The following is a 16,552-nucleotide window of genomic DNA, read 5'->3' on the forward strand; positions in this document are numbered from 1 at the left end:
TCTGCATTAGGGTATGAAACCTTTTATGTGCAGCCCCCTAAATACTTACTTGAACCTGATCTCAATCCAGCGCTGCACTCTCTTGCTCCCTACTCACTATATTAATTAAGAACACCTGCTGCTGTCAATCAAATCCAGTCACAAAGTTGCACTGTGCGTGTTAAACACACAGCGCAGCTTGGGATTGAGCCAGCACGTGTGACACCATAGGAAGTTTCAAATCCATCTATAGGTAAACAAAACAATCTCTGCTTCCCCAAGGCAAGGGTAGGGTCCACAGAGCTCACTGCTAGACTGAAATGGATTAGAACAAACAGATGCATAAAGCAGAAAGGCATCCAGATAAGGAGCCTTGACGTGTTTCACACACAACATGCTTAGGAATAAGGGCATACTAATAAACTTCAGTGAGCAGCGCAGATCCTACTCTTTTCAACTGTAGATCTCATTATAAAAGCATGTACAAGTAAAAGAAAAGCAACTCCCTCAATATTACAACATCTTTCTGCTGAGAAAATGAATCGTAATAAAAAGAACACACTAGCTCACACCATGAACATATCTTACTAATGGTCACTGCAACATCTTGGTGTTTCACTGTAGTCCTTAGATCTGGTGGCTTCATTCGTCTTCTTTATAAACTTTTTTTTCACCAGGTAATCTAACAGGTAACACACTTCCTGTACCCGGGTGGCAAGATAACATTTTTTGTTTTTGCCTCACAGTAAATAAGGAAACCGCATGCCTGGCAAGATCAGCAGGTATTTTGCTTACTTTCTGAAAATGTTTTTAGCCCGAAAGATAATGCAGCTACCACATCTAAGGACTGGTAAGCTGCTATACATTACATTTTTGTTCTTGGGTTTAGTTATCCTTTTAGATGAAAAACCTCTGGCTCCCCAAGTTCCTCCTAAAAAAAATGTACTGTTAAAGATCAGATTTTACCAAACAAAATTACCTGCGACATCTAAAGTTATTGGTTCATTTCTTGTGGCTGTGGGTTTTGATGACTTGGATTGCAGTAAAGAAAAAAAAAAAAAAGGTTTGGAGCAAGACTGCTGCATTGGAAATAAATGGGAAGTGTGTATATTATCCCATGAGCAAATGACTATATTGCCTAATTTATGATTTTTTATTGTTTTTTTTTTATCTGATGTACAAACTGATGAATGAGGAGAACTCTATTTGTCAGGGGCTTTTCTACAAAAATAAATAAAAGCTATCATGGATGGGGCTACCTTATACAGCACTGCCTCTCCTAGAAGGGCATGCATCACATTGCACTCAACCTTAAAAGACAAACCATGAAATTAAAAAAATAAAAATGTAAAAAAAAGACTGGCCAGGCAAAACCAAGAGGAACTAGAATATCCTCTATACCCAAAGGAAATAGTTTAATATATCAAAAACATTTTGATTTTGTAACACAATATAGTAAACCTAGTGTATTAGCTCTGAAAGAGAATTGATCTATGTAATTTTATGTTAATTATTTTAGCAATTAAAAGTATTTATATTTTTAGGCTTTTTTGTACAACTTTAAAGGCTACCATTAGCTTTAGCCTACTCAACAAATATTCACAACCAGTTGCTCTGCAATGAAGACAGATCTCACTTTAAGTGCCTTTCTGTTATCTGGGCTAATACAAGCATTTCCTAATCCCTTTGCAGATTCCTTTTTTATTCCGCAACATCATTTCCCTTTTTTAATTAACCATGGAACAACTACTTTGCCAAAGCAGAAGACTCTTCTAGCAAAAGATTCTCCCAGCCGCAATTGGGAAATCCAATGCTTGCAGGAAGCTTTGCTCACAGCTCCTGTTCCCTGCAGGTCCAATTGTATAATCTAATGTTATTTCAAAAGTCTGTAGTCCTTCATTGTCACGTTTTTGATGTCTTTAGACCTTGTTTCTCCATGATATTCCACAGTTTGCGAAGATTTGACTGGGTGATAACATCATCTGGTTTGAACTGAAGAGCTCGGAGGTAGTTGGCTTCTGCCTCTTCCAATTTGCCATTGAGATGAAGAATAGCTCCCAAATTCATCAAGGCAGCAGGATACTAGTTAACAAAAAAAAAAAAAGGATTACTTTGGTAAATGTGTTAATAAATGCAGCTGTGACATCATTAAGGCATTCTATCCAACAAGTGGAGGCTTAAGGTGCCTATACAAGACCAAAGGATTTTCAAAAGCTAAGCATCTGCAGGTGCAGGGACTCCTATAATTTCCCCCAATAAACTTATCAGGAAGTTAGTGTGCAGTAGCAATAAGCACCAAGCTCATCATATTTTCCTTTTAACTGATATACAATATATTTTTTCTCATTCTGAAGTGCTCAGCTATCAAACTATATTTTTAAACCAGAGAGACATTGAAGACTGTCAGCATTTTGTATGGTAACCTAACAGGCAGATTAGTCCAATCCTAGGTTGCGTTTGTTTAAATAAACAGAGAAACAAAGCAAAATACCTGTATGATTAGGTACTGAGGGAAACCGCCATTCCTGACTTGGGTGCCACATATAGGGCAGTGAATGGTTTAGCTTCAAAACTTAAGAACAAGCAGCCTATTGCAGTCTAAACACATAAAATGTTCTGCATTATGACCGTTTACCCCTTAAGGGCTGAACTTAAAGAATCAAGAAAATCAATTGCTTAGCAGCTTATAAATAAATCATTATTGCCAATCCCATCCTGTACAATGAATTTAATTCAATGTGTTCAAGTGACTCTCAAGCAAAGGTTAATGTTACCAAGCAACTAAAAATCACATACTGTATAAGACCCTTAAATATCTAAATTACAACAGATTTTTTTTTTTATATCTACAGAAACAGGTTTTAATAAGTCTCTGGAAAAAAAAAAAAAAAGTTAAACATTCGTTAGATATCCTATTGTTCCAAGATAGAGCGTTACCCAAACAACAACCCAGAACACATCTATGTACTAAAAAAGTAGCCCTTGAATTAGGAAGATCCATGATCAAAATATACCAGTTAAGTAATATCACAAGTTGCTTAGACATCAGTAAGATGGAAAGTGAACCAGCCTGATGTTTGGCAAATCATCTTCTTAGGCCTTGTACACACGGTCGGAGATTGACGGAATGTTTCCTATCGGACCGTTTTGTCGGATATTCCGACTGTGTGTGGTCTGCATCGGACTGTTTGTGTCGGGATATTCCGACTGTGTGTGGTCTGCATCGGACTGTTTGTGTCGGGATATTCCGACTGTGTGTGGTCTGCATCGGACTGTTTGTGTCGGAATATTCGACGGAACAACTTTTCCAACTTGACGGTAAAATTTTCCGACAAAATGCTCCGATCGGACATACTACGATCATGTGTAGCCTACTCTGACGGACAAAGTGCCACGCATGCTCAGATCAAATTCCTAGACCAAAGCTATTGGCTACTAGCCTGAACGTAGTCCCGTCGTAACAAAATAACGTCATCACGTTATGTACAATCGGATTTTCCAACAACTTTGTCCGACCGTGTGTATGCAACATCACTTCCGGACCTCTTCCGCAATTAATCAGTCGGAATTACTCCGACGGATTTGGTTGTCGGAATCTCCGACCGTGTGTACGGGGGCTTAGACACTATCCATGGTGCACCAACCCCTGAGGCTATAGGTAAAATCATATCTTCAACCAAGTGAGACACAAAGCATTGCTCTTAATAGTCACAGGGCTGCTTCACTGTATGCTCTTTTGAAAGCAACTACTTGATGATTTAGTCAATTCTTGTTTTATAATAGTTATGATACCTACACTAGCTTCTGTGGAACATTCTCAGCTGTCCTCTCTTTAGTATGTGGTTCTATACTTTATTGATTCTGCTTCCACTATCCAACAGGCTGGAGTGGGTCTAGGATAGTTCAGAGGATGTTGATTAAATAAAGCTGGCCATCAGACTGAGGACATCCAGTCGCAGAATAAAAGTCAGGGAAAACCTCTAGATTGCAGAGAATCTGTTGGCTTGATTTCCTGAAGTACTCGTTTGCCTTCCATTGCTGTTTCGCTGCCTGGGGTTACCCGAGTGGAGATTCGAGCCAATGGATCTGGCTACTGATTGAGCTCTTTTAGATCACCCTGAGTAAATGTGGTTGCTGGGCTTCTGGCAAGCCTCCAGTGTGATTATACCTTTGGGTGTCAAGTTTGCTATCCTCAGATTTCCTCTTTGATCAGCCTGGAACTCTATGGGGACTTTCCTATATGGACACTTTTTAACCAATTTATTTGTTTATATTCGTAACATTCGTAACATTTATTTATACAAGTTAATTTATCACATAGTGCTTTATGCGGTTCACCAATTGATTTATTTGTTCATATAGTGATTATGTATAGTGCTGCACTTTCTATGTGTATATTATCACATGCCTAGTATCAAGGTTTAAGTGTAAATATCATAGCACGATAAATGTTTCCCTTTTTGCATTTGTATGAGGAATAGCAATGATCACTACTGCAACTCAGACTCAAATTAAAGTGTCTCATGATGCTCAAATTATATGCACAAAATATGTATATCACTGTTTGATAGAGGCAAAGAATGTGACAACATCATACCAGAGGAGATGCATGGCCCCAGATGTACACACTCCTGTAGGCTGCAGCCACTAGGAACGTGTGTAAATCTGACTGCTAACTGCCATATGAAAGCAGTTAGCAGTGGAACCTTTTTACAGTTTTGGATTTGCCAGGTGGTATGTACACAGCGGCTTAGAGTGATACTTTCTTAATGGCCTCCTCTTCCTATTACTGACCCAGAAATTATGTGCAAAACATCACTTCGGGGTTCCTGTGTCGCTTTCGCACTACATTTGTTTCATTAGAGGACAGGGGAGACATCAGAGATCTTTTAGCTTGTTAACCACTTCAGCCCTGGACCATTTGGCTGGCCAAAGACCAGAGCGTTTTTTGCGATTCGGCACTGTGTCGATTTAACTGACAATTGTGCGGTCGTGCGACATGGCTCCCAAACCAAATTGATGTCCTTTTTTTCCCACGAGAGCTTTCTTTTGGTGTCATTTGATCACCTCTGTGGCATTTATTTTTTGCGTTATAAACAAAAAAAGAGCGACAATTTAGAAAAAACTCAATATTTTTAACTTTTTGCTAAATATCCGCAAAAAAAAAATAAAAATACATTTTTTTCCTCAGTTTAGGCCAATACGTATTATTCTACATATTTTTGGTAAAAAAAAAAAAAAAAAAAAAAAAAAAAGATCACAATAAGCATATTATTAATTTGCGCAAACGTTATAGCGTCTACAAAACAGGGAATAGTTTTATGGCATTTTTATTAATATTTTTTTTTACTACTAATGGCGACAATCTGCGATCTTTATCATGACTGCGACATTATGGCGGACAGATCAGACACTTTTGGGGATATTTTGGGACCATTCACATTTACTGTGTAAATGTGACTGGCAGTGAAGGGGTTAATCATTAGAGGGCACTGCAAGGGTTAAGTGTGTCCTAGGGATGTGTAACTGTAGGGAAGAAGGGCTATGTGTGACACGACACTGATCACCATTCCCAATCACAGGGAGCTGTGATCAGTGTCCTGTCACTAGGAAGAATGGGGAAATTCTTGTTTACATCAGTATTTCCCCATTCTTCTTCTCCGTGAGAAGATTGCGGGTATCCCCGTGGACATCGAGTCTGCGGGACCCGCAATCACACTCATGGAGCTTGTGGCGGGTGCGCACCCACAATGTCGCATCTTAAAGGGCAACCTACAGGTACGTTAACATGCCTGTACGTGCCCTTCTGCCGATGTATATCGGCAAGGGGTTAATGATTAACGCTAAACTGATGACCTGTAGACTTTTAAAGTGTTGCCTATGGACAATATAGGGTTCTAAAGTTTGCCAGCATTTCATGGGCGCATGCAATTTTGACATGTTGGGTATCTATTTACCATTGCATATTTATATTTTATAAAAAATTGGGTCATTTATTGTGTTTGAATAGCCTAGAATTAACTTTATTGAAATTTGCGTCTCAAATCGTTGCACTATTATATGACAAAAAAATTGGAACCCCCAATATTTTATTCTCTATGATGTTTTCTTTCAGAAAGTATATACTGTTTTAAGAGGTTTATGTAATCGAGGACTAAAATATATTCTTTTACCGTTTCCCGACCACGTTACGCAGATATACTGTGGCACAATGGCTCTCCTGGGTGAAATCCTGTACGGTTCTGTCCTACCCTTTTCGGCTACCAGAAGGTGGTCCAGATGCACGTAGCAGGCAGGCAAATCTCCGCCGGCCACGCGTGATTGCATGCATGAGCACCAGCATGGGGATTTGTGTGTGTAAACACACAAATCCCTGTCCTGTCAGAGGAGAGGGGCCATATCGTTTGTTCCTACTAAGTATACAAAATTAACAAGAGGGTAACAGTAATCCCTTGATCGCCCCCTAGTGTTAATCCCTTCCCTACCAGTGTCATGTAAATGCCAACAGTCTCAAAAAGTGCCAAAAGTCTCTGATCTGTCTGTTGCAATACTGCTAAAAATTTAAGATCACCGCCATTACTAGTAAAAAATAAATAAATAAAAAAGCCATAAATCTTTCCCATAGTTTGCAGATTCTATAACTTTTGCACAAACCAATCAATATAGGCTTATTGTGATTTTTTTACCAAAAATATGTAGAAGAATATATATTGGCCTAAAAGGATGAAGAATTTTTTTTATTTTATTTATTATAGCAAAAACGTAAAAATATATATTTTTTTCAAAATGTCAATTTTGTTTATAGCGCAAAAAATAAAAACCGCACAGGTGATCAAATACCACCAAAAGAAAGCTCTATTTGTGTGAAAAAAAGGACGCAAATTTATTTGGGTACAGCGTGGAACGAACACGCAATTGTCAGTTAAAGCGATGCAGTGCCATATTGTGAAAAGTGCTCAGGTCAGGAAGGGGGTAAAATCTTCTGGGGCTCTAGCGGTTAAACATACTGTATGTGCAAAAAAAAACACAAAAATGGCTCTGGTAGCGAAAGGATTAAAAGGAAAACTACAAGGGTGTTGGGTCAGTTTTATTTCAAATGGTTTATGCTACATGTTTTTTCTTTTTTTAAACTGCTGTTTTATATTATATATGTATAATCTTGGTTTTACAATATAAATATTTAATATTTCACAAATGATTCTCAAAGCAGTATAGGAAAGCAAAAGAGAACACAGAAAACACTTGCTTTGAACCTTTTTCTTTCATTAAATCTGGTGCTGAATTATCTAATAAGGGAGAAGCCACTGCTGTGATGTCTCTTCCCAGTTCTGCAATATTCAAAATAGCTGAATGTGCAAAAAGGAGATGTTATTAACTACTTAAGGACCGCCTCACGCTGATGTACGTCGGCAGAATGGCACGACTGGGCACAAGCACGTACCCTGTATGTTGCTCTTTAAGTGCCCAGCCATGGGTTGGGAGCACGACGCCGGCGGCGCGCTCCCAACCCAGTCCTGAGCTCCGTGACCGTGGCCGTGGGACCAGCGGACCCGATCGCCGCTGGTGTCCCGCGATCGGGTCACAGAGCTGAAGAACAAGGAGAGGTCTGTGTAAACAAACCTTTCCCCGTGCTTCCTACTATGGCTGTCACCGATCGTCCGTTCCCTGATATAGGGAAAGACGGTCAGTGACATCACATGCCAGGCCACGCCTCCTACAAAAAAAACCACATAACCTCATACATAACCCCTACACTGCCCCCTAGTGGTTAACTCCTTCACTGTCAGTGTCATTTACACAGGAATCAGTGCATTTAAATAGCACTGATTGCTGTATAAATGACAATGGTCCCACAAATGTGTCAAAAATGTCCGATGTGTCCGCCATAATGTCGTAGTCACAATAAAAATTTTTTTTTTTAAATTGCTGATCGCCGCCATGACGAGTAAAAAAAAAATATTAATAAAAATGCTATAAAACTATCCCCTATTTTGTAAACGCTATAACTTTTGCGCAAACCAATCAATAATCGCTAATTGCATTTTTTTTAACCAAAAATATGTAGAAGAATACGTATCAGCCTAAACTGAGGAAAAAAATGTTTTTTTATATATTTTTGGGGGATATTTATTATAGTAAAAAATATTGAATTTTTTTCAAAAAAATCTCTATTTTTGTTTATAGCGCAAAAAATAAAAACCGCAGAGGTGATCAAATACCAGCAAAAGAAAGCTCTATGTGTGGGAAAAAAAAGACGTCAATTTTGTTTGGAAGCCACGTCGCACGACTGCGCAATTGTCAGTTAAAGAGACACAGTGCCGAATCGCAAAAAGTGGCTTGGTCCTTTGGTTGCAAATTGGTCCGGGGCTTAAGTGGTTAAGCATATACTGACAAGAATTTTAATGTACAAAGCCACTACTCATTTTATTTCCAAAATGGCAGCACTGTGGGCCTATTTGGTGTGGCTTTCACACTGAGATCCCTTTCACACTGGGGCATTTTCCAGGCGCTTTAGCTTTAAAAAAAAAAAGCGCCTGTAAAGCGCCTGAAAGAAGCCGCAGCTGCAATCCCAATGTAAAGGCCCGAGTGCTTGCACACTGAGGCGCTGGGCTGGCAGGGCATCAAAAAAAGTCCTGCAAGCAGCTTCTTTGCATATACACATATATACTTCTTTGTGAATACACCGCTCCTAAAGCGCCCTTCCCATTGAAATCAATGGGAAGCGCCTGCAAAACGCCTGAAAAAAGCGCCTGAAAAGCGCTTTTGGCAGCAGCGCTTTGTGGGTGCTTTTAACCCTTTATTTGACCACGAGCAGGGGTTAAAAGCGCCCCAATATTGCTCGAAAAATGCTGGTAAAGCGCTGCTAGTTTAAGCAGCGCTTTACAAGCTTTTTTTGGGTGCTGACATTGTGAAAGGGCTCTTAAAGCACTTGAGCTTTTACATTGGGATTGCAGATGAGGCTTCTTTCAAACGCTTCACAGGCGATTTTTTTTAACGCTAAAGCGCCTGAAAAACGCCCCAGTGTGAAAGGGGTCTAACTGCATAAATTCTTCCCGTTTTGCAGGTATAAACAAAAAAATGTATAAATCTTTGCAGCACAGCAAGCCAGTGCAAACCAGGAAGAATAATACATTATAGAGTCAGATATACTATATCAGGGATGTGCAATTAGTAGACATCCAGCTGTTGCAGAACTACAAGTCCCATGAGGCATAGCAAGACTCGGACAGCCACAAGCATGACATACAGAGGCAAAGGCATGATGGGACTTGTAGTTTTGCAACAGCTGGAGGTCCGCTAATTGCAAATTCTTGCACTATATGATCAAATTTCAAAATTCAGCTTGAAGTAAAAAACAGATTTTACTAAGGTGATCAAATCTGCCAATATTGTCTGTCCTCAATTGCAGTTTGGCATACCAAATGATCACAAAATCTTTAGCAGTTGCCTTCACGTACGGCACTTGATTTTGGTAATATGCAAGTTCCTCTATCCCGAAAAATTCTGTGTTTGCTGCAGAAATCCATTGATATTAGTGGATATCCAAAAGCAGTATCACTGCAACGAAAAAAGGGGGGGAAATAAAGGAAGAAAACAAAACCAAAAAACTTACTGTGTGATGCACTTTAGGCCTCTAATCTGTGGTTTAGTCTAAGTGACCAAACTTGATAAGTATGACAGGCTTGGGAGGATTTCCTCATTCATAAGTAAAATACCCTTTACTTGAAATACAAATATAAAAAAAACAATAAAAAACAACAACATTGTACTAATTAAGTCACTATTAGAATTCACTTAAGAGCTTCTCCTAAGGAAATGCAAGCAAATAGCTTTTCTGAGGAAATGCAAGCAAATGTCTATTTCCTTACATACAGAGCATTAAGATAAATAAAGACTACATAGTGCATTGAAAAATAAAAGCACTGGTAACACGATGACGTTCATCATGCAGCTGCTGATTGATCTAAAAATTTCCAACATGTCCCTTTGACAGCAAGTAGCCATTTTTACTTAAACTAATAATTCTGTCCCTGCTGAATTTCAGTGTACAGCCAACTTTATTCGGTCTGCCAAGCCATGTCATGTCCGATCCTACAAGTTCTCCAACAGGACAAAAGCCACGGACTGCCAATGCACATCTTAAGAGTTATCATATTTTTCGCTCCATAAGACGCACTTTTTTCCCACCCAAAAAATGTGTGAAAATATCACTATGGAGGGAATACGGACCAGGCCACCCCCCCCATCACCACCACCGCCATGTCACAATAGTGGGCGGGCCATCTCCTGTGAGCCTGGCGATCTCCTGACTAAGCCTGTCACTCACAGGAGACAGAGCAGCCCCAGCTGTGGAATGGAGTACAGCTGCTCCTGCTGCTCTGCTTCGATCTGAGTGACAGGTGGATGTGATGACGTCCTCGCCAGTCGCCGGGCACAGGTCAAGCTGTATTTTTAATGGGCACAGGTCAGGCTGCATTTAATTGGACTGGTAAGGCTGCATTTAATTGGCACTGGTAAATATTTTAGTACATCATTTGGTTCAGAATATTTTTCCTCGTTTTCCTCCTCTAAAACCTATGTGCGTCTTATGGTCAGGTGCCCACTTATGGAGCGAAAAATTATGGTAACCTGTGAAAAAATTAATAGGGAGCTGCCATTGCTGTGTTATTTTTAAAAGTGCAGGCTTAAGGCTATTACTTTGTTGTTCTTGACTCCTCCAAAGTGTTTTTTTCCCAACAAGATCACAGTCTTGTAAAGAAGACTGAAATTCAGAAGCCATTCTTAGTTTTTAAATACATGCAGTAATTGTTCAATAATGTTCTGTGAAAGTGGCTGCCTATGATATCATCTATTCCATTTTCTAGGTCAGGGGTCTCCAAACCTTCTAAACAAAAAGGCCAGTTTATTGTCCTTCAGACTTTAGGGGGGATGGAGTCGGGCTAGTAGGCGTAGAGAATGGTTCGGCATCAATGGGAGTAGACAGTGTCCATGGCTTGGTGGTCAGTGGGAGTAAAAACACAAAGCACCTGTGGTCATTAGGAGGAGGAATAGTGCTCCATCACTGATGTCAGTGGAAAAAATGGTGTCCTATTAACGCGCTGGTGTCAGTGGGAGGAATAATGCCCCATCATTGATGTCAGTGGGAGAAATGGTGCCTCATCATTGTGTCAGTAGAAGGAATAGTACACAATCATTGGTGTCAGTGGAAACAATAGTGTCTCATATTGTTGGGAGAAACAGTGCCCAAGGGCTAGATGAAGGCAAGCACATTGCCATATATGGCCCGTGGGCTGCAGTCTGGAGACCACTGCTCTAGATCTAAAGTAGTGAGGTGCTGAATTACATCTATTTGCTGAACCAAGTAGCTCTTCTACAGTGACAGTACCCAAACACTGAAAGACTGCGAAAAGTTTTTTCAGCTATAGAAGTGCAGCACATCCAAGAACTATTTTCTTGGTAAATGATTTTGTTAAATATATGTCACAGAATTAAACATTTCACATGGAAAGATAAAGTTGAATTTTTTAGGCTTAGGAGTGCTTATCCCTTTGTAAGAATGACACTGTGTCCATCCTGAAATTACCGGTTTAAGATGGATTAGACACATCAAAGTAAACAGCAGACTTTCACAGAGTCCTAGTTACATGCAATTTGAGACACTTTACAGTAAAATGAACTAAATTATATCTTACCATGACCTGAAGCCATTGTCCTACAATAAATGTTCAAAGAGCTAGTACAGTCTCTGAAATTCACATCTTTAATTTGATCTGAAATTTACAGGAGCCATGGGAGTTCACCGGGAGGCTAATAACATCAGGCATAAATATATTTAATTGAAGTTTTATTTTTATTTGGAACTATATCAGCATTGCCTAAAGCATGTATAGTCAATGAAAAAAAAATGCTAAAGTCTCTCAGTGTTTATATATTTGCAAAGATGTAATGCAGGACCTGACAATTTTTCCCCAATAAACCCATTTCGAAGGCAGTCCAGGAGCAATCACACTAAAGATCATCATGCTTTGCCTATAGTGATAGGTATAAGCCACCTAATTCAATCCAAAAATATTGAGCTTTCAGTCCAACGTATTCAGCTACCGCACAATGAATAATCAGTGAACAAAGATAAATAAATAAGTTAGAACTAACAGTTGTTAGAAACCTTTATTTTCCCAGTTGAACAATGGAAAAAAGGTCATACAGTGAAAACATATGTTTGTTTTAAAAAAAAAAAAAATACAGTTAATTATATATTTTATTACATTTTGGTCCTTTCTTGACCCTCCTACTAATTAAAAGAATACTATTCCTCATTCCGCACCATAAGGCTTTTAAAGCTATACCTCTGTTCACACTCATTGTTCACATGTTTGCGGACTTCACAAGTAGAGCAGTGCCACTAATGTATTAATCCCTCAGGGCTTAGCAGCACATATTATATTTTATACAAAAATAGCAATAAATCTGCATTACTATTCAATGAGTGACTTCTTACATTTATAAAAGCTCATGCTGATGGAAAAGACATGATTAACCTCAAGGCTATATATATAGAAGGGGTTTCTGATACATAAATTTACTTTGTGTCTCCTTACAATGACATAATCTGTTTATGTCATGAAGATATTGAGCTATGCCATGTCAGTGCACTTATAAAGTGAGTGTCAAGAAAGTGGGTCTAATAACTGGAACTACATGATCAGTCCTAGTGTTATGCCTCACCCTTACCACATCATCATCTGACCTGGCTTTGTGGTCACTTTTAATCAAAGCTCCACCCCCAGCTTGCCACCTTCACCCACAACTCCCCCATCTTCTATCATGGTTCTGCAGCCTAACTGACCCATAACACTGCCTGTACCCACAACATCAACCCAATTGGCTCCCCCTTACCCTCAACACCTCCTATCTCTGACTACCCTATACCCTCCCCCCACATCCACAAAACCACCCATATTCTACCATTACTTTTGGCTATCCTTATCCACACCACCGCTGCCCTAAACTGTCAACATTTTCCCACAACGCCCTTGGCGAATACAGATCCTAAACTGAAACATCCTAGAACCACCCATTCCCTTAACACTATACCCATCTGACTCAACTCAACTGCTCCATTTTGCCACCCTCACAAACAATACCACCCTTGTGTCTGACCACTCTATGGCCACTTGTAGCTCCATCATCATCCCCACCAGGCAACCCACAACACCCCTATGCACAATACCACCCTCATCTGGCCACCTTATCCACAACACCACTTTCACTATAATCTCTCACCTAACACCCAGTTTTCTTGGTGTGTCAAACACCAACTAACTCAGTGGTGCAGTGTGTAAGGTAAGAGCTCTGTAAAAGCCAGGCTGTGAAGCCTAAAACATTCAACGCAGAAGCAACATAATCAATTCTATTAAGGGTATATTTCAAGCCTTTTCTGGGGTTATCATAATTTGCAAGTTAGACATATGCGTCCTGCTCATGTTTCAGTGTATTTGTGGCTCAAATGACTGCCAAGGTAGCCTGCATGCGGTGAGTTCATAGAATCAAACCCATTAGTAGGCATGTACTACTCCTCATATATCTCCTAACACCCATTTTTTTGGTGGGAAAAACTACTCCTCACTTAATGGCACAGCAATCACAACTCTGCAAATGCCATGTTGAGAGTTTGAATCTGGGAGGCAGCCTAAAACCTTAAATGAAAAATAGCTTGCAATAGATATGAGTGGTCATAGGGTGTTAAGGCACAGGCTGTCAAAATGGGGGTAATAGGAAACAAGTGATGTTGTGGGCAAGAGCGGATATAAAGTGTTAGTAGAGAATGATCATGGTATAGGTGGCCACAGGATTGAAAAGTGGATGGGGTGCTATTGGCAAGAGGAGCTATAGCGTCATGGCAAGAATGGTCATGGTGCATGACCACGTGGCCAGAGGATGGGGAGTGATGTTGTGGGTAAGGGGTGGCCATGAGGTACGTGACAGTTGCACTAACTCAGCCTGTGGCAAAGTGTGTAAGATGACGGCTCTACCAACTTCAAATTGTGCATTTTAATCCTGGATGCAGCACTGCCTTAATGCTAAGACAAAAGACACAAGCATCTGTTGCTTTCACACAACAAACTACATCCTTTAGGTATGAGTGGTTAAAAAATGTCCAGGTTTACAGCAATCACATGTCTGCATTGATCTATAAATCTATATCAAAGTGTACTTCTGATATTTTTATTTCTCTCCAGGCCTGCCGTGAATAAAACAGCTAGTTAACAGCTCTCAGGTCATCTTGTGAGACGTGCAGCACCCTTCTGAAGAAAAAACAGATGACAGTTAACCTAACATTATGGGAGATGTCTTTAGGAAAGTTCTGCTACAAAAATTATTTTAACTTAAAAAAATATTTGTGTAAATATGAATCAATTATTGCTAACCCAGAAAAGCAATTTTCAAACCTATGACAAAATGGCTTGATAACTGAATGCTGTAATTTGCTAATCAATCTATACATTAAAACATTTGGAAATGTATATATTACGTAAAACAAATTTCATAAGCAGAATATCTTCTTGAACTAATTTTGCCTGAACCCTTTCCAACTAAAAGTACACTAGCCTGAGTCTTAATATCTAAAACATCTAAATTTAGATCAAAGACATGTTCCTGCCTTAAAGACTATAGGTCTACATGTTGTCTCTTAACAGAAAAAAATAGGCACTACTCTTTTATACTGGCCAGGGAATACCCCTCCGTCAACATAGGAATTTATGCATTAGTATATTCTGCTAAAAATGACAGATAAAACAGGGCTAAGGCTGAGTGTGCTCAGCCCATCAGTATTTCCTACATGGTACATGACTCTCCAGGAAGATATGTGCTATACTTTTCTCATGTTTTTTTTTTTTTTATTTCACAAATTTTTTATTGAAGAATAACAGAGCATTACAATCAACAATAAATCGCACAGTGTCGGTTTCATTTTTACACGTTATCATAGATGTTAGCAGGGATACAAAGGATGTTACTAGAATTCACAGGGTATAGATAAATACGACCTGTAATGTCCTAATCCAAATATAAAGTTAAACTTGTCAGTTAGGGCAAAATAAGAATCTAAGCAAATATAAAGATAAGGCAAGGTTACTCATAAGAAGGAAGGGGGAAGAAGGGGAGGAAAGATAAAAAAAAAATAGATAGAAAAAAATTGTTAAATATAGTAGCAGGAGGGAAGAGTAGGCAATGAGGTTAGATAAACAGCGGGCCTGCGCTCTTTGAACATCTAAAGTAAGACAACATACATCACTGACAAAAATTCGACAACAATCTATACTATATGGACGATTTGTATTCCTGAGTATCTTTGAATGCTAGCCATTTCGACCAGGTTGAGGTAAAGTTTAACATTCTTTCTAGTGAAATACTAATAAGCTCCTCAATGGTTTCAATAGAGTTGATCCTTCTGAACCATTCCTTTTTCGTTGGGATTAAGGTTGACCTCCAGTGGGAGGGGATGCAATGTCTCACAGCATTTGTCATGATCATAGTTAGGGATTTCAAATATTTTTTTTGGGGGGATTGTGTTGTGATGCAGTAGAAAGTGGGCTGGATCAAAATTTAACGATTCTGAGGTTATGGATGTGATTGTTTCATAGACCATTTTCCAAAATGGTTGAATATGCGGGCATGACCACCATATGTGAAATAATGAGCCCACCTCACTACTGCACCTCCAACACTTGTTGGAGATCTGGGGGTACAATTTATGTAAGGTGTTGGGTGTTCTATACCATCTTGTTAAAATCTTGAACCCACACTCCTGGGTAGTGACATTAAGTGAGCCTTTATGAGCGTACATGAAAATAGTTTCCCAGTTTTCATTGGTGAATGATAGATTGAGGTTGTTTTCCCCTGCTAGACAGGATGGGGAGGAGAACTCTAAACCCTCTTCGAATAATGAGTTATAGAGAGTTGAGATATTATGTCTTTGTGGACGCGTTTCTGAACATAAGATCTCGAGGGTCTTGGGAGATTTGGACCTAAGGGTTGCCAATACTACTGTGGAGAGATAATGTCTGATTTGGAGGTATGTCCAGTGAGAGATTAGTCTAGGGTCATTGTCCTTATTGATTTCCTCGAGGGGTAGAGATTTCCCATTACAGAGGAAATGTTTAATCAGTACTGCTTTGTGGGGCCAGCTCGCTAAGAAAGAGTTTTGTTTGTTTCCTGGGGGGAAGTCGGGATTGTTCCTGAGAGGCGTTAGGGGGCTGATCCAAGGGGTGGGGTCACTTTTCTTATATGTGTCATGAAATATTGCTAATGTGGGACCAATGAGAGGATGAGATTTGATCTCTCGAGTGGTACTTGGGGTTTATCCATGGAAGGTGGTTGATTGGGCAGGGAAATTGGGCTTGTTCTAATGATACCCAGTCCTTGATAGGTTGGTGTAAATTCCAGTCTACTATTCGTGTGAGTATAGTTGCTTGATGGTATTTTTTCAGGTCAGGGAGAGCTATTCCACCTTTATTTTTTCGGAGAATTAGTCTTGCATATTTGATTCTAGGAGGTTTACTCCTCCATA

At 39.5% G+C, this 16,552-nt stretch overlaps 1 protein-coding gene across 1 annotated transcript in view; it reads right to left on the bottom strand.

The window, feature by feature from the left end:
• Positions 1-1,117: 1,117 nt before the first annotated feature.
• Positions 1,118-16,552, bottom strand: part of TMTC2 (transmembrane O-mannosyltransferase targeting cadherins 2) — a 401,081-nt gene continuing 385,646 nt past the window's right edge. The window contains exon 12 of the mRNA XM_077471877.1: positions 1,118-2,061. Within this exon, the coding sequence (XP_077328003.1) occupies positions 1,882-2,061 (180 nt within the window). The 3' untranslated portion in view covers positions 1,118-1,881. The remainder of the gene's footprint in view (positions 2,062-16,552) is intronic.

The sequence above is a fragment of the Lithobates pipiens genome, unplaced genomic scaffold (genome assembly GCF_037356315.1).
Source record: "Lithobates pipiens isolate NorthernLeopardFrog02 unplaced genomic scaffold, aLitPip1_a1.2 Scaffold_8, whole genome shotgun sequence".
NCBI lineage: Eukaryota > Metazoa > Chordata > Amphibia > Anura > Ranidae > Lithobates > Lithobates pipiens.